The 22,229-nt window shown below is 38.3% G+C and overlaps 1 protein-coding gene across 5 annotated transcripts in view; it reads right to left on the bottom strand.

The window, feature by feature from the left end:
* CDC14A (cell division cycle 14A) overlaps positions 1-22,229 on the bottom strand; it is a 189,447-nt gene that overhangs the window by 107,860 nt on the left and 59,358 nt on the right. For 4 of the 5 annotated variants that reach the window (XM_023739992.1, XM_004385721.2, XM_023739994.1 and 1 more), the window contains exon 5: positions 4,248-4,327. In XM_023739992.1, the coding sequence (XP_023595760.1) occupies positions 4,248-4,327 (80 nt within the window). Of the gene's footprint in view, positions 1-4,247; positions 4,328-9,895; positions 15,800-22,229 lie in introns of those variants that run through there. The other variant, XM_023739993.1, reaches the window with a different exon arrangement.

Here is a 22,229-nt window from a genome sequence, read left to right as displayed (position 1 = left end):
ACTCGAAGGCACTTCAAAAAGAAAAGACTGGCAGTCTACTTCTAAAAAATCATCCATTGCAAACCCTATGGAGCACAGTTCACCATGAGTTGTAATCAAATCAACGACAGCTGGTTTTATTGGATAAACCATATATTTCCAACACTCAGTAAACTGGCACATCCTCACTATTCTAAACTAATGCAGACTCTTTTCCATTATACCAAGCATCAAAAGCAAAGGTTATTAAGCTCCATGGTGCAGAGCTGACCTCAAAGAACGGAGAAGAAGAGAGGCAGTCACTACAACAAAAACTTGACAATGAAAGGAAGTTATCTACAGAAGTCTTAAGACGGCATAAAAGATTTTTTTTTTCCATACTTCTGATACTCAACAGAAAAACATGGTAAGGAGAGCTTTCCCTTTGAAATACAAAGCTAATTATTAAATAAACTTTGCTGAAAATCACAATACCATAATTAACCTAACAACTATCTGGTTCAACATTTCATGTAGAGATAAGTTTTATAATTACATCTACCAGCACATGTTTGCTTTAGAAGAAAGGAGGTAGCTGATGCCAAGTTCTAAGTGATTGACCCTTTAAGCCTTTGCTAAGAGACAAGTTCTGGCATGCCCAGAAGATCTCAAATAATTGCTTTTGAGATTCCCCATTAGGTAAGACTCACCCATGTTAAAACATAGTTCAGCAACAAAGATATCACTAGGGGTCATCGTCATCCTCAAAACACAACAAACACCTCCCTTAATACAAACCGTACAGATTCATTTTAATGATGAATATTATTAAAGGATTGCCAATGGGAGGTTCATGCATCCTCTGTTAAAGAAGATTTTTCTGGCCTCACACCTGCTCTGAGAGAAAACTTGCATATTCCTGTTCCTATATAGACAAAATACCACAATATGATAAGTGGTCTATCACACAGACTCTCAGGAAGCAACGCAAAAACAGTTCCACAAATGGCAGCGTATCATTCTAACTCTAAGAGATCTTCGGTGTTCCGCATGGGTATGGATCAAGAAATGTATATATGACCAACGACCGCCTTGACAGGGATCACAACAGAGTGTCCCGGACAAAGCAGGAGAAAAACGTAGAACAGAACTCGTATTCACGTAAAAAGACTAGACTTACTGGTCTGACAGAGACTGGTGGAACCCCCGAAACTATGGCCCCTGGATGCTCTGCTAACCCAGAACTGAAACTGTTCCCGAAGCCCACTTTTCAGACAAAGATTAGACAGGCCTATAAAACAAAAAATAACACACGTGAGGAAAGTGCTTCTTAATTCAATCAAATACACAAGACCAAATGGGCAGCTGCTGTCCAAAAGCAGGAGGAGAAGACAGGAAGGGACAGGAACAGGACAAATGGACACAGGGAACTCAGGGTGGAAAAGGGGAGCATACTGTCACATTCTGGGGATTGCAACTAATATCACAAAACAATATGTGTATAAATTTTTGAATGAGAAATTAACTTTAGCTGTAAATTTTCACCTAAAGCACAATAGAACAAGAAACGTATATATGAGTGTTTCAGAACACTAGTTCTGCTGGAAGTTAACAGAAATGGGGCAGGGGGTGTTGGAATGTTTCAGGATGAAGTACTTTGGAAAATTCTGAGTTAAACAGACTATTTTATTACTCCAAACCATTCAGAATCTTTAGAATGGGAATGTCCTTACAAATCTCCAAGGAGATCTCTGAACTTTTTGTTTTTGTGCTTAAAAAAATTGTAAAATATTTCCAACAGTCAGAAAAGTACAAAATAAAGCAAAACCGACACCTATATACCCTACACCAAATGTAGACAGGTATCAGTGGTTTACCATATTTGGTTTTAATTTCTCTTAAAAAATAACAAAAGAAAGACCATCATACGGATACAGGTAAAGCCTCTTTCCCCCATATGCCTTCCTCCCTTCTCACAGGTGAATGCTGTCCTCTGTGTGTTCATGAGCTAAGTATGATTTTATTTTGTGCATTTACAAAAATTTATATACTTGTTACTATCCATATATATCCTTTTGTTACTTTTTTTTCTTTTCCACGCAATATTATGTTTTGAGGATTTATCCATTCTAATCTATGTAAATCTAGTTCACTCATTTTAACTTCTGTTTAATACTTCATTGTATACATAACCAATGTTTACCCATTTCCCCAATTAGAGGCCATTTTTTATCAACATTTTTGCTGTTGTAAATAATACTCAGGGAACAATCTTGAATATGCGAACATGTGCAAGAAATCTGTAGGGTATCACCTAGAAGTGGAATTGCTGGATGGTTTATAGAATACGAGCAATTTCAGCTTTTACAGGAATTGCCAAATTGCTCACCAAAGTGATTGTAGCAATTTACTCCCAATTAGCTACGTATAGGAGTTTCTGTTTCTCCACATTCTTGCCAACATTTGGTGTTACCAGACTTATCAGCGTTTGTCGATTGATGGATGTGAAATGGTATATCATTGTGGTTTTACAGGTAGTTCCCGACTTACGACATATTCAAGTTATGACTAACCACACTTATAGCAGTCCCTTTTTTTACACATCTTATCGTTAGTAATATGTACTACGTACAGTGTTGCAGCACATAATTTGCTGATGTTCTCATTCTCAAATGTTTACTCACAGATGTACAATTTTATGATTTACTGTGCAAAACACTGCTATATAGATTTAGTTTTCTAAACTAAATCAGGTGCTTCAGTTGCTTGAAACCATGGACACAAATGCTGATCTCTTTGCTCAAGTCAATAGGCAGATTCAGGAAGAAATGAGATGTTACCGTGAATTATATAAAGAAAAAAAAAAGGACCATACAGATAACTCTCACTAATTTTCTGACTAGAAACGCCATCCCCATTCCCAAGGATAATCCAGATGATACAGAATCTTCCAAAGGTGGAGTTATTACCACAACTTACAAAATGCCGGTGTTGTCCAACTCTTCTTCATTGTTGGAGTACATTTTTATAATTTGTGTATTTTTTATGTATGTATTATTAAAATATATCTGTAATTTTACATGCAAGTTTCCAACCCCCAAAGACAATTAAAAATTGGATTTATAAAGATACTGATAATAAAAGGCAATAATAATGAAAACTAAAAAAAAAAAACAATGAAGTATTCAACTTACGACTGAGTCGTTGGAACAGAACCCTGTCGTAAGTCAGAGACTGTTTTTTGTTTCCCCTCATCACAGGTACTTTGTGTTTTTCCCCTGATTACGGGTGTGGATGAGCATCTTCCCATGTCTTTATCAGCCACTGGGTTTCCCTGCCTGAACTGCCTGTTCCCGTCCTTTGTTCTCTTTTCTATTGGGTCGTTTAGTTTTTCTTATTTGTAAATTGTCTCTAGTCTCTAGCAAGATGCCATAAAACATTCTCTTTTGTTTTCTTTCACATTTCACAGTTTTGCATTTCACATTTGGGTCTTTAATCCGTCTGGAATTTTTTGTGTGTTTGCAATGAGGTAGATATCTAATTTTATCTTTTTAGTCACTTATTTTTTACTGTTAGTGGCACAAGCTGGGACAAAGGAGTTTTGATATGTGTTCCCTATTACTACCACAACATGCTCAAGTTTACTCCAGGTTTTTAAAAGATCTTCACTTACAAAACGTTCTCTTCCAACACTGTTATAAAAGACAGCCTTCCTCAGGTGTAAGCCAGATCTGTGTGCTAAATAGTAGACTTAGGGTACCTACTAAATATGAGCTCCTGGAAGGTATTTAGAGGGTCTTATTCTACTATCCTTGGTACATTACTGAAATCTAACAAATCTCAACACGGCTAGCTCATAAATCACGTGCTCCTGGTGCTTAAATTGTTGGGAGAAAAAAGGAGCCAAGGGAAAATTTCATTCTAAAAAGGGAAAAGCTATTTTATCCCTACTAAACCCGTGGCCATCGAGTCAATTCCGACTCATGGCGACCCTATAGGCCAAAGTAGAACTGCCCCATAGGGTTCCCCAGGAGCAGCTGGTGGATTTGAACTGACCACCTTTTGGTTAGCAGCCGAGTTCTTAACCACAGTGCCACCAGGGGTCCTTATCCCTACTAGACAGAAAAAATATCCTGTAAAAATGAAATACTAAAAACTATTATCTCATTTCATTCCATATGACACCATGGTTACAGTCTTAAGACAATCAAAAGAACACAATCATCCAACTGCAGAGTAGCAAGATCTCTAGCAAAGTGCTACAGCCCAAGTCTCACAAGCAGTTATACCTGAATGGAAGGTAGGGACAATTTGAGCCAGACAGGAGCAGTCTGTAGGCTTCTTCTGGAGTCTTCTTTAAATAGATTACCTAAGAGAGATATAAAAAAGCAACATTTAGAACACTACCAAAGAATGACACAAAACTAATTTAATTACTCACCAAATTTGCATTTCAAGTCTTCCACTTTCAGTGACAAGCATTACGGTGATAATGTTGATTTCTGACACCAAACTGGCAAAATTTCCTTTTCAGCTTGAAGCTGGGCAGCAGCCTTTGGTTTAAAGATGGGGTAAGAGCTCTGAGACAGAAGGCAGATCCATAAAAAGGCCATCCAGAGGCTGTTTACAAGGATGCACCAAACAGATACAACAGCAGGGAAAAGGGAACAGAATAATTCTACCTCCATTACTGTACTATGTGCTCACTGAAGACCAAAACAAGCCTCTTTGTCATTCATAAAAGATCTGCAGTGAAGTCATTTGGTGCCTGGTGAAATCTGAAAGACATGTCACAGTGAGCACAATTCCCCCTGGGAGATCTTTTGAGTTCTCTGCTCTGAGCAAAGCCAGCACTGCTCTCTAAACACTCAATAAAATTACAATGAAACAGGTGAAGATGCGTAAGAGCACTGGAAAACAGATTGGCTTGGCTCTTGATATTAGGAATACTTAAATCCTTCTGGTCCAGCATGATAAATTAATCTTAAACAAAAAGGAGCTCTTCAGACCAGTAAACAACTTCTATTTAACCAACAAATATTTATTGGCCACATACTATATGCCAGGCACTGTATTAGGCACCAATGCCTCTGTTACAGAATTTACATTCCAGTAGGGCAAAGACAATAATTGATGGAAATAAATACAGTCTAAAAAAAAGAAATAAACAGGGTCATGGGAAGAGAATAGAAAGCGGCTACTTGCAGTCAGGGAGGGGGTCCCAGCGTAACACTTAGGGTGAGATCTGCAGAGGAAGAGCCATGGGAAGAGCTAAGTGAAGAGGAGAAAGGGCTTTCTGAGAATTGGGAAGAGTGAGGGTCCTTGAGGCTGAATAGAGTTTGGTGAGTTGGACAGGGAAAAGGCCAGTGGGGCTACTGCAGGGGGCAGGAGGCAGGAGGCAGGGAGGAAGAGCAAGGCAGCAGCCAGGTTGTGAAGAGCAATGCAAACCTTGGGGAGAATTTATTCTAAGTGCAATTTAATATTTTAATTCTGAGCTGAGGACATTGGCCCTTTTCCTCTATAACCTGAATCTCATTTGATTCCTAAATCCTGAGATTTAGAATTAATAGAATTAGTTAGAATTAATAGCATTAGTTCCTTAATATGACCCAATATCAAAATCTTATGTATTTCAATAACAAGAATGGCAGAGTCCCCATTCTTAAAAAGCAGGGGTTCCTCCCCTATTTATAAAGCTTCTTTGAGCTCTAAGCTATTTCACTGGCAATGTACACATATTTAATGATTAATAATTCCAGGATGGGAAAACACCCGAATTCTGAATTCTCTAAAGAAAGAAAGCTAAAGTAAGTAGATAAAGGAGAATTAACAAAATAAAGACCCTTCAACTTTAATAAGAAAATATTCATTTGACAAATAAATATGCAGGTCCGATAAGCACATGCCAGCCAAAGGCAACTGGGTACAAAGCAAAAACAGCACAGAAAATGAAACCATTGTAACGGTGCTGATCTAGACATGACGCACAGATTCTACAAACGGAGAATCACAACTCTAGCTGCACCTCAAATAACTACCCAAATGCATTTAAGCCAACCCTTGTTTTAAAGATACAATTTCCAGTAGCCAATATTAAAAAAAAGGATTTTGTCTTACCCTTATGGGTGGGTTATATAACATAGTTGGTTATAATACAGTGATTTCTCAAGACTAAAGATGCTGCAATATATTAAGGTTGACTATGGCTGCCAAAAGGAGCCCTGGTGGCTCAACAGTTAAGCACTCAGCTGTTAACCAAAAGATCGGCCGTTCAAACCCACCAAGAGGCTCCGTGGGAGAAAGACCTGGAGATCTGTTCCCATAAAGATAACGGCCTAGAAAGCCCTATGGGGCAGTTCTACTTTATCACATCGGGTTGCTATGAGTCAAAAATCGATTCCACAGCACCTAACAACAATAACACAGCTGCTGAGAGGTAAAGCTGCTTGTAGAAAGCTTCTGTGTTTGGATTAGGTAATTAAAGCTTATACAACAACCTTTGAAAAGCAAAAACACATTACCCTCCTCAGGAGCAATTGTGCTCATTTCCTCTAATTCTGAGGCAATCATTCTGTAGGAGGGCAGCTCCAGCCCACATAAAATACTTCTTTAAACTGGCCACCCCACAGGGTTCTGCTACTCATCTTACCTGCATGACTAAGCACACATGACCCATGTTCTTACACTGTAAGAGGAGAGCCTTTGTTTTTATTTTTATCCCAGTGCTAAAATATTGATAAGTGCAAAGTGAAACCAGCAAAGGCCATCTAAATTCCAGGAAGACGCCGGGGCAGGTAAGTACAATGACCTTTTACAACCTAATGACAGATACTTGGGGAAAGTGGGAGAATATTCTCCTGATAAATGAGTGCATGATTAAATGCATGTATGGTGGGGTGACTAAAATACTAAATTCCATTTTTCTAGGAGAAAACATGTCATGTATTCATTCCTGTGCCAGTTCTTAGACAGGTCTCCTTATTAAAAAGAGAAAGAAGAGACAGACAGACAGACGAGGCCTGACGAAAGCACAAAAGGAAAGTAACATTTACTAAACCTTGCTGTTGAGGAATCTAAAGCTCAGAGAGGTAAGGAAACCTTCCCAAGCTCACACTGCTGCTCTGTGATGGAGTGAGAATTTCAACACAAATCAAAACTCTTTTCTGCCTCTAGGAGCCTTGCTCTTCCCACTACTCATAAAGCTGTCCTCCTCTTCCCTTAGTTCTTCCTATGGCTCTTCTGCAGATCTCACCCTAAGTGTTATCCTGAGACCCCTCCCTGACTACCTTACCTCAAGTAGCCCCTTTCTATTCTCTAAGCTCACAGTCATCTCACATATCAAATTCACTTGAAAATATAAACCCAGGCAACAGAAACACAAATCTGGAGAAAATGTTCCTACTCATCCCAATTCTAAATGTCATTATACATGACCTTAAAAATTAGGTGACTTCAAACTATTAACAATAGTTGTTTCTGAGGAACAGAGATGAGAAAAGCTTAGAGGGAAGAAGAGATACTTTCTATTTTATATATATCCACATTTCTTCCATTTTGTGTAGACATGTATCAACTTGTTTTTTTAATATAATTAAATGTTATAAAATGTTAAATGCGTACTCTTTCTAAAAATAAAATCTATATCAATACTTGAAATTTTGTTCCCAGATAGTCTAATATTTCTAAAAATATTTTTGAATAAAATTATTTCAAAGCATCTTCTAAATATCCTGATTTTTCTTTTCTGCTCTAAGGGAGAAAAAATATGTCGTCTACCTTTCTCACTAGATACTAGCTTATATAAACCAAAACCAGAAGAATCTTTCCTACATTTTAATTGACAAAGCTTAACAAAAGTCCTTTGCGCAGGGCTTGGTGTGCCATGCCAGCTCATCCTGGGAATGGCGAGTACATGCATCACTTTTATAAAACTGTCCTACACTTGCCAGGAAGCCCTAGAAACCTTCTCAACAGAATAGAATTTGACGTATCCTTTCTTCTTTTTAACTGACCAGCAGTCAACCAATTAAAGTGACTTAATTAACTTTGATGTTAGGTACCAAGGACCCAAATAACTCAGTTTCTTTAATAAAAGATTCTTAAAGAGCCAGTATTCTAACTTATATATAGTACCAATAGCTATAGGGCTTTTATTTAACAACATAATAAAAATTACAGTACTACAAGCCAGCATCATTTATATTGTTTAGCAATCAACCAATGTTTCCTAAATTTAGTTAATCATGCATCAACTTTCCCAACTTCTGCCACCACGTGTTCCACGATGTACTACCATTTCTGTTTAAACAGACATACTCTTTTAACTTAATTTACTGTAAAATGTCTTATATCATTGCCACTAGTGGAAAACCAGTACCACCTGCCAGAGTCTACACATAAATGAATATTAAAATACATAACTCTTAAAATTTAAAATTTAAAATGTTTGTGCATGCCACACATTGAGAAACAATGTAACAAATACTGACTTTGGACTAATTTTATAGAGCAATACCAGACCAACCTGGGAAAATAAATAAAATCCTCCTAGAATTAATCTGCAAACACAGTGGTCCCTCAGTATCCGGGGGGATTGGTTCCAGGACCCCTCACCTATACCAAAATCCTTGGATGCTCAAGTCTCTTATATAAAATGGTGTATTATTTGCATATAACTTATGCACATCCTCCAATATATTTTAAATCATCTCTCGATTACTTATAATACCTAATACAATGTAAATAGGTGTTATACTATATTGTTTAGGGAATAATAACAAGAAAAAAAGTCTTTTTTTCCCCCGAATATTTTCCAGCCAAGGTTGGTTGAATGTGGAACCCAAGGACTTGGAGGGCTGACTATACTTCTAAATCATTTCTCTGAACTAAAGCTTATGGTCATTAAATCTTTAGGCTGTCAAAAAAATAACATATATGAATTTCAGAAGCATTTTAGAATTTACAACTATATTTCTCTACTCAGGAATTCAATTCCTCTGATACACAAGGGATGATTCTCAAAACAACAAATGGCTTAATATAGTAGTCTAAACAAAACTCTGAGCCATTAATTTGCTAATGGTCCTTCCCTGAGGACATCTGCCTCAGGCCTTACCATGTTTTCAGGTTTGTTTTTTATGTGACATTGTTTTCCAAAAAAAAAAGCCTTATTGCAGATACACATACACACACACCCTAATATATTCAAAAATGAAAACTATGCCCCTATGTTAATTATATTTACATTCTGTTATATGGAAAGTAAACATACTGTACTCTTGAGGATTGGATTTTGGCCATTTTAGCATATTCTTCAATTTTGACATCTGATTTCCTCCTACTTGTTTAAAAGAAGGGGAAACAAAAGCTGAGAAGAGCTTTTCCCAGTCAGGTGCTACCACCAGAACCTTGACGTGATAGCTGTGAAATTAACATTTCAACCATTTTTGAATCAATTAAATTTCTTCAAAATAGAATTTTCCAGAGAACAGATGGTACAACTTGAAAATAGTCCAGAAGCACTAAGATTTACCAAATATGGCAGACTTATACCAAAAAAAAAAAAAAAAAAACAGGGAGACTTTTTTTTAAAGTTTCAGACAACTAGGTTTAGCATACACAAAGTAGCATTACAAAGATGTCACTATGATACGTGTTTCCAGCTCTAGCCCATTAATTAGCAGTCATGATTGGGCCCCCTTCCCTACCCCTTAGAACTGAAAAGTATCATACTTGCAGGATAGCAACTGAGGATAGAGGAAAGCCAAATTTCCCTGGTGAAGCTAACCTGGTTTGAAACCACTGCTCCCTAACTGGCTTCTCCCAACACCCCCCTTTCCTGTCCAGGGTTCCTTCCAGTCAGCAAGGCTTAAAATCTCAAAAATCATCTTTGATTCTATCCTCTCCTTCACTGTTCCCACCCTCATCGAATCAATACCTGGATTGATTCTTTCTCCATAGTTTCTTTCAACTATGGGGTGGATCCAGGTTTGGGGGCCCGAAAAGGATCCTTTGAGGGGAGGCCTGTTTTAAGAAAAAGGACACAAAATATCTTTTTTAATTTTACAAAAACATATGACCATATGAACACCCCACTAGGACTCCTCCAATGGCCCTGAGACAGAGGCCCAAGCAAGGAAGGGGCACCGAATCGTAACTTTCATTAGCTTCCTGATGAATCTGCTTCTGACTTTTCTTTCACAACTATCATCAGCACTTTATTTCAAACCTTGACCACTGCACATTAGGACTAACACTTTTTCTTTCTGCCTCTACCTCCTGCCTACTCCAGTAATTCCAGAACAAGCCTTCGAGAGTGTTAATTCTGCTCGAAAGCCCAGCTCAGACCACCTATCCCTCACCAAGATATGGTTCCAACCTACTTTTCCTGGTGAATTTGTCATGGCTCCTTAAATGAACCCTATTCACTAGCCTGGATTCTTCACCATTCCCTAAACATACTTGATACCTTCCTGTATCTGAAGTTTTTTCTGGAATATTCTCATCATCTCTGCCTATGAAAATTGTTTCCATTTCACTAGACTTAAATATCCACCATCCATCCATCACTTTGTTATACTGTGATAACCTGCATGTTGCTATTATGCTGGAAGCTACTATGCCACTGGTATTTCAAATACCAGCAGGGTCACCCATGATGGACAGGTTTCAATGGAGCTTCCAGATGAAGACAGACTAGAAAGGCCTGGGATCTACTTCCGAAAATTAGCCAGGGAAAACTTTATAGATCAGAATAGAACATTGTTTAACTTGCTTGCTTTGGACACGTCATAAGGAGGGATTAATTGCTACAGGAGGACATCATGTTTGGTGAAAGAAAGGGCCAGTGAGGGCAAGGAAGACCCTGGGTGAGATGGATCTGTACAACAGCCACAATGATGGATTCGAACATGCTGGTAATTGTGAGGCTGACGCAGGACCAGGCAATGTTTAGTTCTGTTGTACATAAGGTCACTGTGAGTCAGAGCCGACTCCGCAACAGCTAACAACAACTTAAATACAGCCCCATGACGCTTTTCTTGTTCAGTTCAGAAACCCCTCCCCTTTCTACTTAGACTCCAAAATATGACATTCAATGATACACACAATAACCATGACAACAACGATGATAATAAAAACAAACAGTAATATAATGCATACTATGTGCCAGGCACTTTATACAATTTGGCTAATTAATCCTCACAATCACCCCTATAAATTTCCATTATAATTCCCATTTTACTCAGGAAGCGTTGAGAATTAGACGCCCAAGGTCACAAAGTGCCATGCTGGAGACAGGCAATCTGGTTCCCATATAAGGTACATACTCTAAATCACTTCCTGATGGGCCCTCACAGCTCTGTTGTGATTATTTTCCTTTATACTAAATTGGAGAGCACCCTGAGTGCAGTAACCAAGTTTTCTATACCTTTATAAGCCTTGCAATGCTTCCTGTCAGACAGATGCTTTACATTTATAAAAGTACTGAGAGTGCATCCATCCTAGAGCGTTAATTTGGCTTAATTAATAATTAGTGAATGAATTTTTAAAAATGTGTCACTATAACTTCAGTGCTAATGCCAGGGGAGCTAGTGAAATTAACTTTCTGAGTATAGCTGTAAGAGAACATCAAACCATGTACAGTGCATTCTCCGAGAATGTGCTAAAAGACAAAGTAATGAAGAGGTAGATTTTAAAAATAAAAGCTCTCTTTCAAATTACATATATCTGCTTATAAAAAGTGTTTAGAGAGTCAAGGCATACTATCTGACTCACTCTCCTACCTCCCATGTCTGTTCCGAAGCTACATTCAGCCACTCCCAACACCTGGTAAAAGGCAGGAAGCAGAAGGTGGAACGGAACACAAGTCACCAAAGATGACTGCAGTTCAATCAATGTGCATTTACTTAATCCTTAGAATTTGCACAGGAACCTGAACAAATACGGGGACACAGGAGGAGTCTGAAACCTTATTAAGGCATTGACAGCAAGGGCTCTGAAGGGGGCCAGGGAAAGCTCCCTAAGAGACCAGGCTTGAAGGGTCTGCTTTACATCATGGAGGGTTTAGATGGTGACCTCCTCCCCTTTGCTGCGGATCTCAGTTCTCAATCACTCTGGTGGGGCCTTCTCTGGCAACCTGATGGGATCAGGCCCCTGCTTTATGCTCTCAACACTCCTTCTCTTAGTCCAGTTTGTCCTCACGTTTCTGTGGTTGATTTAGTCTGTCTCTCTGACTCAGCTGCAAGTCTAATGAGAGACGGATTTCTCTCTCTTCTGTATCTGTCGGACTTGATACTGTGCCTGGCACAGAGCACACACTCAAAAACTGATGATTGCATGAATGGTGGGTTAAAAGGGGCATTTTATCCCTGGTGGCGCAGTGATTAAGAGCTTGGCTGCTAACCAAAAGGTCAGCAGTCTGAATCCACCAGCTTCTCCTTGGAAACCCTGTAGCGCAGTTCTACTCTGTCCTTTAGGGTCGCTATGAGTCGGAATCAACTCGATGGCAATGGGTTATGTAATAACTAGTATGACAAAGTCACAGAACATGGATTATCTATCTAGCAATATAGAGTGTAGTGGTTGGGTACCCCAAGTCCAGAGAAAGTTGTCGGGGTTCAAATCCAGACTCTTATAAGCAGTATTATATTACCTCTCTGTGCTTCAGTTTCTTTACCTGTACAATGGGAATAATAACTAATTACCTCATAAGGTTGTCTGTTGGGAAAATTAAATGAATTAATAATATACAGAAAGTGCTCAGAACTGTTTCTAGCACGCAGCTCTTCTATAGCATGGGACCACAGAAAGGAGACAAACTTCGATCCCAAGATATTTTTTTGCCCCTTTTTACCACCTGTATCCACGCGAATCTGGATCCACACTGTTATTATTTCTCACATCTTTATCCCTAAAGCCTGCTTATGCATATAACAACAACGCATGAGGTTATGAACTTCCCTCATGATTGCTATATACCAAAATCATAACATATTAAACCATCACTTAGTTCAACTCTCTCAATTTAAAGTACAGACGTTGATTCTACTCTCAGCTCTGCCTCTTCAGTCTCCTGAGTAGCAACTATAAAGTAAATGTTACTGGCTCCGGCTTTACCAAATTCATTACCAAAATGTCAGAAGATCTCTAAGGTAGCCAGTGTCCCTCCCCACAGAAGTACATGTAAACAGAACAGAGTTGATGTTGCTATACTATACTCATTTTTTTTGCTTATTTGAACTTCTCATGAACAAAAGAATAAGATTACCAGGTCGGGTTTGTTTTTAGGAGAGGAAAGCAATTACCAGTTACCTGCAAAGAATGAACCACAAAACTCCATGGAACAAATTCCTACAAAAACACACTGTGAAGTGAGAATCTCTACAAATGACTGAAACATACAACTTTTAACCTCCCTTCCTTGGTTCCTGAGACCTTGGTTCTCAGACTTCTTAAATGTCAGGACACTTAATTTATAAACTGCTTTTTCCTGAAGACAGCATTGTCTTAATTGTCATACACAAGCACAAACAAAATGTTTAATTTTATTATTTTTAGCAACATTTTCTTCTTAATCATTTCCTCCCATTATACCCAGTGACTGAGAAACAATATCTGCATTTAATTTTAAAACTTGTAAAAATAGGAAAAAGGCATACTTTTTTAAATGCACAACTGAGTCTACTTTTGTTCTAATTGCTTAGGGAAATAGAAATATTCAGTGTTTCACAATTCCTTACAAATTAGATAGGTTAATCTGATTATAACCAGAAATACAACTGTATATTTATAACAACCTGTATTTTACTCAGTCTATTTTAAATCTATCGTGCTAAATACTCTAATTAAAACAACAAGAATGAATGCTACAGTCTTTGATTGAACATACAGTAAAAGAAAGCAAGTCGTTCTTCTTCAAGATTATAAATCACAGAATATAAGGCCTGCAAAGTATAAGACAATGATGCATTTGCTTAACAAATCTGGAGTCAAGATTAATCATAGAGGTAAGGCAGAAACTGACGTCAAGTATCTCCATCACTTATTTTTCTCCTAAAAGTACTAAATAAACTGGTATCCTTTCCTTATGAGAACAAGGTGTAGAACTGACTGTGGTATCTCTTTACACTGTAATTTGAAATTGGGATCTCATATACAGTCAACAAGCAGTGGACTTTATTTATTGAAGAATTAGTTCAGAATAGAAATACTCTCCCCCTCCCACCCCCACCCCATGGGTGTAATTAGAGTAAAACCAGGGGCAGATCTTTGATGGGCAAGTTAGGAGAATTGTGGACAACATTAGCTATGTTATATCTTCCCATTTAATTTGATGGGAACTGGACTCTTCATAATAAGCCTGAAAAGATGTCCTTTCAGACCTGACAGCTAGACCCAGACAAATACACATCACTTGCTAGCCCTGAGTCTCGGTAACACGGCCTTGTCCTGCCTGAAGAGAGCTCACTTCCCAATGCAAACATCACTGAGCTGGCAACATGGCATTGAGCTAGCCCAGCCACTTATTAAACAAACCAAGAACACTAAGCTAATGTTCTCAACACATAGAAATCTAAAGGGACCCATCAAAGGGGAATGGAAGAAAATGTTTCATCTCAAGATAACCTGAGCCTAGTGCCACACAATCTGAGCACAAGGCTGTTATGTTACAGCACGCAGGTAAACATAATCCTGTATATCATCTATCATTCATCATCAGAAAGCAGTCCCTATATAAAACACAGAAACAGGCTTGCTCCAGAGTACCACTTGAACAATACAGAGTCTCAAACTGAATGGTTTCAGGTAAAAACTCCTCATGCCAAGTTTCACTGCTTACTCATAAAGCTTTTTCAAGTTAAGAAAGTGAAAAACAAAAAAAGTGAGAAATACGTATTCTTTAAACCGAAGACTGAATTACATCAAGCTTAGAAGGCAGAGAACTATAACTCCATTATCTATGATGAAGATACTAATCATAGGTTCACTATAATAAACCAAGATCCAGTGTTTAAACTCTTCTTAATACCCATCATCAATTATACTAAGACCTTAACTTGCAAATGAATTATATTCCAAATATTTATTCAGAAAGGTTAACATTATAACTCTGGAAATATTTTCCAGAATTTTTAGGTTCTTAGGCTAGTCCAAAAATGATTACTTATTCCATCTTGTCACTAAAATCATATATCTAAAACAAAATGTAGTACAAAACATTATTTCAAAGCCTAAAAGCTAAAACATAAAATAATTAAATAAGTTTGTTTGCATCTTAAATTATCTTCCCTCAGTGCTAAGACTTGAGAAACAAGTAGATGAGGAAATCAATGAAAATATTTATAGTGACTCTAAAGTGAATCTTGAATTATTTCATGTGTTTTAGCTGGTACTATATTATATCTAACTGCACTTCAAAATGCATGGTGGTGTTGGGTGCCATCGAGTCAATTTTCAATTCACTGTGACCCCATGTGACAGAGCAGAACTGCCCCATAGGCTATTCTAGGCTGTAATCTTTACAGGAGCAGATTAGATGGCCAGGTCTTTCTCCCACAGAGTGGCTGGGTGGATTCAAACCACCAACCTTTAGGTTAGCAGCCAAGCGCTTAATCATTGCACCACCAGGGCTCTTTTGAAAATGCATAGTTTTCTTAATATATTGGCATTAGGATTGATCTTAAATCTGAGGTAGGGGTGAGTGGAAGCAGGGCAAATAAGAGAGGAGAAAGATAGTTTTTTTTTAATTGTACTTTAGATGAAGGTTTACAGAGCAAATTAGTTTCTCATTAAACAACTAATGCACATATTGTTTTGTGACACTGGTTGCCAACCCCAGGACATGTCAAGACTCTCCCCTTCTCGACCTTGGGTTCCCCAATACCAGCTTTCCTGTCTCCTCCTGCCTTCTCGTTCTTGCCCCTGGGCTGGTGTGCCCATTTAATTTCATTTTGTTTTGTGGGCCTGTCTAATCTCTGGCTGAAGGGTGAACCTCAGGAGAAAGATAGATTTTCCTGATGCAACAGGAGGAAAATAATTGAGAAGAAAAATGATAAAGGTAAAAAATTTTCTGGACATACACAGAAGGAAGATTGCCAAACCTGCCAGAGATGGAAGCCGACTGGTGTGGCACAGCAGTAAGACCAATGTGTGGCTTGCTTCCCTTCGACGCACAGAAGCCTATGATAACGCTAGGAGGAGGGAAGAATGCAGACTAGACAATCCAATGTATTCATTTTAGAAACTACAGCATGCACCGCAGGGATTTAAAAAAAAAAAAATCTTTTCAAATATAGTCATCTTATTCTTTTCCACATGTTAAGATGTTTATAGGTGAGATATTATCCAGACTTTTAAGACAGAAGTCACACACCATGTGAACTAAATCTCAAATCTAGAATCTTATAGTAACTTCTAAGTTACTATTCTTTAAACTTACTCAAGAATAGAAACCAACAATGAACACAAACAAGGAACAGGTTGTCCTCTTCCAGTATGTACAAAAGAGTCGTTGCTTAGAGAAAGCAAGAGAAACAAGAGCCTTGCACACCAGTCAGGTGTTTGCAGAAAGGATTCTGGAGCAAATTTTTCTGTGCATGAGCCCAAACTGTTCAAACATATGCCACATGACAGGATCATCCTGCAAGAAGATAATAGAATTAACCATTCTTAAATGTGTATACTTTTTTTTTTTTTTTTTTTTTAAGAAGCAACTATGTTCCCTATGGCACAATGGTTAAGAGTTCAGGCTGCTAATCAAAAGGTCAGCAGTTCGAATCCACCAACTGCTCCTTGAAAACCCTATGGGGCAGTTCTACTCTGTCCTACAGGGTCGCTAAGAGTCGGAATCGACTCGACGGCAGCAGAAACAAGTGAAGGTATCTTCAACTCAAATAAAAGTAACTTAAATTCAACCTACAGCTCTATTGCAGGTTGTCCATCTATCCACCTTCTCTGCAGCTCCTGGGAATTTACCACCCTTTCTGACTCAGTGCTGTAGGCAGACCCCACCACTTCCAGAAAATGACGGCCCTTCAACCCCTGGCTAGCAACTTCTCACCCCCATCTTTTGACCAGCAGCAAAACTTGCATTGCAGGCTTAGTAGCAGTAATGAAGATGAGGAAAGGGAAGAAGAAAGGAAAGGAGACATGCAGAGACTTCACCACAGCTCTACACACAGGTGATTCATTTATTTATCGAACAAATAGTTACTGATTGCTCTGTTACTGGTGTCTGGCACCATGGACAATACCATGAACCAGGCAGATGTGTTCCTGAACTCAGAGAGCATTTCTTGTATGATATTTCAGATCCTCCAAAACAAGGGATTCAAACTTCAAGTACTATTCAGAAAAACCTCTAAAGCTATTTTAAGACACAGATATCCTGACCTCTCTCCCTGAAATTCTAATTCACCAGATATGAGATCTGGCTCATGGATAATTCTGATGAAAAACTGTGGTTGAGAACCATTATTATAAGTCAGAAGGCTAAACACCTGAACTATACACAGAACTAAAAATAAACCTTATGCCCTTAGTTTTAAGTGATAATTGGTCTTTCATCAAGTTGAAGTCTCCTCGAGAGGTGTACACTTTCAATAAACTCCAAGGACACCTCACTAGGCTTTGCCAATGTCCTTTACAACTCATACAATAAATCCCTTCTTCGTTTGTGTGTCTATTTGTAAGCACCGAGTTATATTTTAGGGATGTAAAAATGAAGACGACATGGTTTCTGTCTTAAGGAAGCTCACAGGGAAGGCAGACATGTAAACAATCAGACCATTATGGCAAAAGCAGCACAAAAGAAATATGAAGCAGAGATAATTTTATCATGAAGAGTTTTGAATAGAGTTCTAAAAGATGAGTTTAAAAAGTCTTCTTAAGTTCATACCGGATCATTTAAACTCTCCAACAGCTTCCTACATCCCCTTAAGTACAAAGCCCTGGCAGAGAACTCAGTCCTTATCACCTACATTAGCCTCTACCCTCTGTGTTCCTGGCACATGGGCTTTCTCTTGGTTCCTCAGTCATATCAAGTTCATACCCATCTTAAGGACTTTGTACTTGGTATTCTCTCTGCCTAGAACATTCTTCCTCCTTATCAGCTTAACTGTCACCACCTCAAAGAGGACTTTTCTGAATCTCTGATCTGAAGCAGCCAGCCAGTCACTAACACATCAGCACAATTTCATTCTCTGCAGAGTCCTTATTGCTGATCTTTTGTTTGTGTATTTTCTGTCTCCCCCACTAGAACACAAACTCCATGAGGGATTTTATATCTCTTGTTCACTGCTATATCCTTAGAGCTTAGAAGACACTCTGGGACAGGTGCTCAATAATTATTTTTTCAATGAATGAAAGAACGAACAAATGAACCAGACAGAAGGGGGGAAGGGAAGATTATTTACCTTTAAAATAAAGAGTTTTTATTCAACAGTGACGGCTATAGAAGCCTCCCATTTCCCCCTTTTGACTGAGCTACCAGGAAATTCATTACCAACTTTTGAGCTTCACTATCTAGATTTTTTTTCTTTTTTTTTGCTTTTTGCTTTTATGACCTTCATTCCCTTTCTATCACTTGAGTTTTGTCTCTTTGTCTTTTTTTTTATAGTATCATGATATTTCGATATACATATAAAATCCTTTCTGGGAAATAGGAAATACAGAAATATTTTTTTAACTAGTTCAACCTCTAGAGCTAAGCAGGCATATCTTACAGGAAAAATACATATATATACCAATAAGGGTCTTATTAAAAAGATAATAAATTCATGTAAGTTCTCCTTCTTTAAAATCCCTGTTTAAAGCCATTCTCCACCATAACTTGACATAAAACCTAATTCAATATACCAAATATTGAAAAACACACCCTGAGTGCCTGTTGTTTATGTCTGCCCAACATCCAGCACCTTGATTTTCCTCTGGGGTGGATTAAGTCCCAAGTTAGACCAATTGGACTCACCTGTTCAGAAATATCAATCTCACATAGAGTAACACAAAGACTAAAAATGGGAGTCATTCCATCCTAAGAGCATTACCCTAAAGCAACTGCCCCTAAGTCCCTTCTGCTGAAAGCTCCAAAGGCATCCTTGGTCCCTCCTCCTATCTGTCTAAAAATATCCTTTTTTCACTTGAGTTGGTCAGAGCCAGTTTCTGTTGCATGCAACCAGAAACTCCAATTAATATAATACTGCTGTTCTATATCCTAGTCAGTTAAGAAAGAAGGAGGGGTGAGAGGAAGAAAGCAAAGAGAAGAAAAGGGGTCAGAAACAGGAGAAAGAGGTAGAAGTAGCAGGAAAAAAAGAAAGACGGAGAGTGACGGCTACACAGGGATAGACAGAAGGAGTTGTAGATAAGCAACAAGCAAAGTGTGGGAAAAGAGATAATTGTTTTTTTTCACACAATGGTGTTCACTTGGACTATGACAGTGAGTAAGCTAGAGGCTGCTAAGGCAGAGAAGAAGGAGGACTGGAATGCCAACGATATAGAGGGTTCTTGTCCCTCCCAGTTCTGCCTCTGGTGAGAAGTTACTAGATTTCTCTGGGTCTCCTAGTGCAGTGAGGAGGGAGAGTGGAGAAGGGTAGAGGCAGGCAGGCAGGGTTGGGGGAGAACCTCTCTAAGATCCATTTCTGTAACTCAGTGGAGGGTCACATATACAGCTCTACTAGAGAATTCTTCAGAAGGGAAATTATTCTCTAGGTTGCTAGAGTAGCACAGTTAAAGCCAGAGATCACCGTCTCACCCTCATCTCATACTGAAATCTTTAAATATTTGTATTTAACCTGAGATCAAGGTCAATCGAAGACCCTTTAAAAAAAAGTAAAATGGAAAATGGAGTTAATAGAGGGAATCCAGTGGCCCACATCCTCAACAAATTCCAAAATTTTTACTTCCATGTAACAGAAGGACCTTAAGCAACAACTTAAATCTCATTTCTTCTTCCATGAATTCAGAAGTACAATATTTTCATCAGTCACTATACATATTAAAATCTAATATCTAATATATCTTTTAAAACTACGTGCTAATAGCATAATCCAACACCAGGATATCCTAAAAGTTTTTGTTTTTCTAAAATCATACATCTACTTGTAGACAGAAAAATGAAATGATTTTAGAAACTCTTTTAAAATGTGAATCTGAAATAAAGAAAAAATGTGAATCTCATGTTGTCACTTATTTCCATTAAATTGCATAGATGTTTTTCCATAAAAGAATACAATTCCCTCCAGGGTTGTCTCCTATCTCATTCATTCCTTCATTCATTAAAACAACTGAGCCAGACTCTATGTTTGGCACTAAGGATACAAACAGGAGTAAGAGACATCCCTTCCCTCAAAGGCCTCATTCTAGTAAAAGAGTATAAGCGTGTGCTTATATATATGCATGCATATAATTAATTCCAAAACAAGGAGAGAAAAGCTATAATCAAGCCATGTTCTGGGTCAGATAGTAAGAAAAGGACAAATTAAGGAGGGAAGATGAAGAAAGGCTTCTCCGAGGAGGGGATAATTTTTTTTATGACCTAAGCAATTTTCCAAAGCCAAACTCACTTGCCATCGAGTCGATTTGGACTCACAGCAACCCTACAGGACAGAGTAGAACTGCGCCATATGGTTTCTCAAAGCAGGCTCCACTAAATGACTCACACACTCGCTCATGAAAGAATTTTAAGTCTGGTTCATTCTAGAGTACGTAACTTCCCATGTAAAGGCTTGTCTGTCTGCTCATCAACTTAATGAACCACAAACGCTCCTCTCCTATTAAATAATTCTGAGGCACCGCAGCGACCCTAAATATTTCTTTTAGGCTGAGGTTACTGTTTCCCAGCCCTACTATTTACTCTTATTAACTGTGATTTTACTACCTAATTACATCCCTGGCTTTAGGTCCTCATCAGTTCAAAGCTTCGTTTTCCACAATGAAAACTCTCAAAGGTTCTACAAGCATTTGTCGTGGGGGATGGGGAAGGGAGCACAGAAAAGCAAGGCTGAGGAAGAGGAGCACCTAGAAAAAGAAAGTAAGAGACACAGGGACAGAGTGGCCTTAACATGGGCACAAGTAGCTCACATGGGCACAATCTGAGTTTATTACTGTGGCAACCATATGTTGGGCACTAAAATCTTAGGAATACCTGAATGCATAGCAACCTCAACAGAAAATGCAGTTAGTTCCTCCTTTATTTAAAAATTCTGGAAGTATACACGAAGAGGTTTTTCAGTTTATTAATTCACTTTCCATGGTGGGGAAAAGGCCACAATTTTATCTATTAAATTTACTTTATCAAATAGAAAAAATTCCTTGAAATAAATTTACATGGATTAAAATTATACACACATACACACACACAAAAATCACTTACAAAACCAAGGTTTAAGATTTAAAATTATACACCGGGGTGGGGGGGGGAGCACTTACAAATGCAAAGTTTAAGATTAGAAGTCATGAGTTATTAAATAGGGCATTACATAAATTATCAGCACAAACTTGAAACTAAACTTGGTGAGGTGCTAACCGAACAGAGCCAGTAAGGCGGGCTCAGTGCTAGCCGCCCACAGCATCTCCTCAGGGCACCCAAAGCTGACCCAAGCAATGCTCCTCTCATTCAAGGTTTTCCCCAACTGAAATAAATGTACATTTTGGATCTATGAAGAAAGGAATGAGTATGAGAGGAATATGAGGGTAACACAGCGAGTCAAAATGAAAGTGAGATAAGAAAAGATATATTATTTGAGGCCTTCAATTCAGCTTTTCCTAAGAATCAATTACCAACAGAATAAAAACCATTGGGAGGCCGGGGCACATCTTGATATTTAGAGACAGGAGCCTCTGAGGAGTTCAGAACACTTTCGGTTTTCCTTAAGCTGTTCGTGCTAATTGTAGACTCACCCAAATGGAACAAACAATCACAGTAGAAAAAAATTTTTTAATTCAAGCCAAAATCATGCCTTCAAAAATATGTAAATTTGAGCACAATCAAGATTCTCCAACGGCTGTGTTTTGCAAAGTGCTGGTCACCATCCATTTGTGAGTCTTAAAATCAATTTAATGGATAATGACAATTGTTTCCATAAAACAGAACAGAATAGAACAACAACAACAAGAGACTGAGTGTCAGACCTTGTTAGTGAAAAAGACTAGAACTCAAGTCCCTAAATTCCCTGTTAAGACCTTTATCCAGTCCCAGCATAACTTAAGCAGAACTTGTCTTGGAATAATGTACTGCACCTAAACCCTAATAGTCTGCAGAAGAATGAAAATAGCAT

This window comes from Trichechus manatus, unplaced genomic scaffold, assembly GCF_000243295.1.
Source record: "Trichechus manatus latirostris isolate Lorelei unplaced genomic scaffold, TriManLat1.0 scaffold00144, whole genome shotgun sequence".
In the NCBI taxonomy this organism is placed as follows: domain Eukaryota; kingdom Metazoa; phylum Chordata; class Mammalia; order Sirenia; family Trichechidae; genus Trichechus; species Trichechus manatus.
This window is presented reverse-complemented; position numbering and strand designations above follow the sequence as displayed.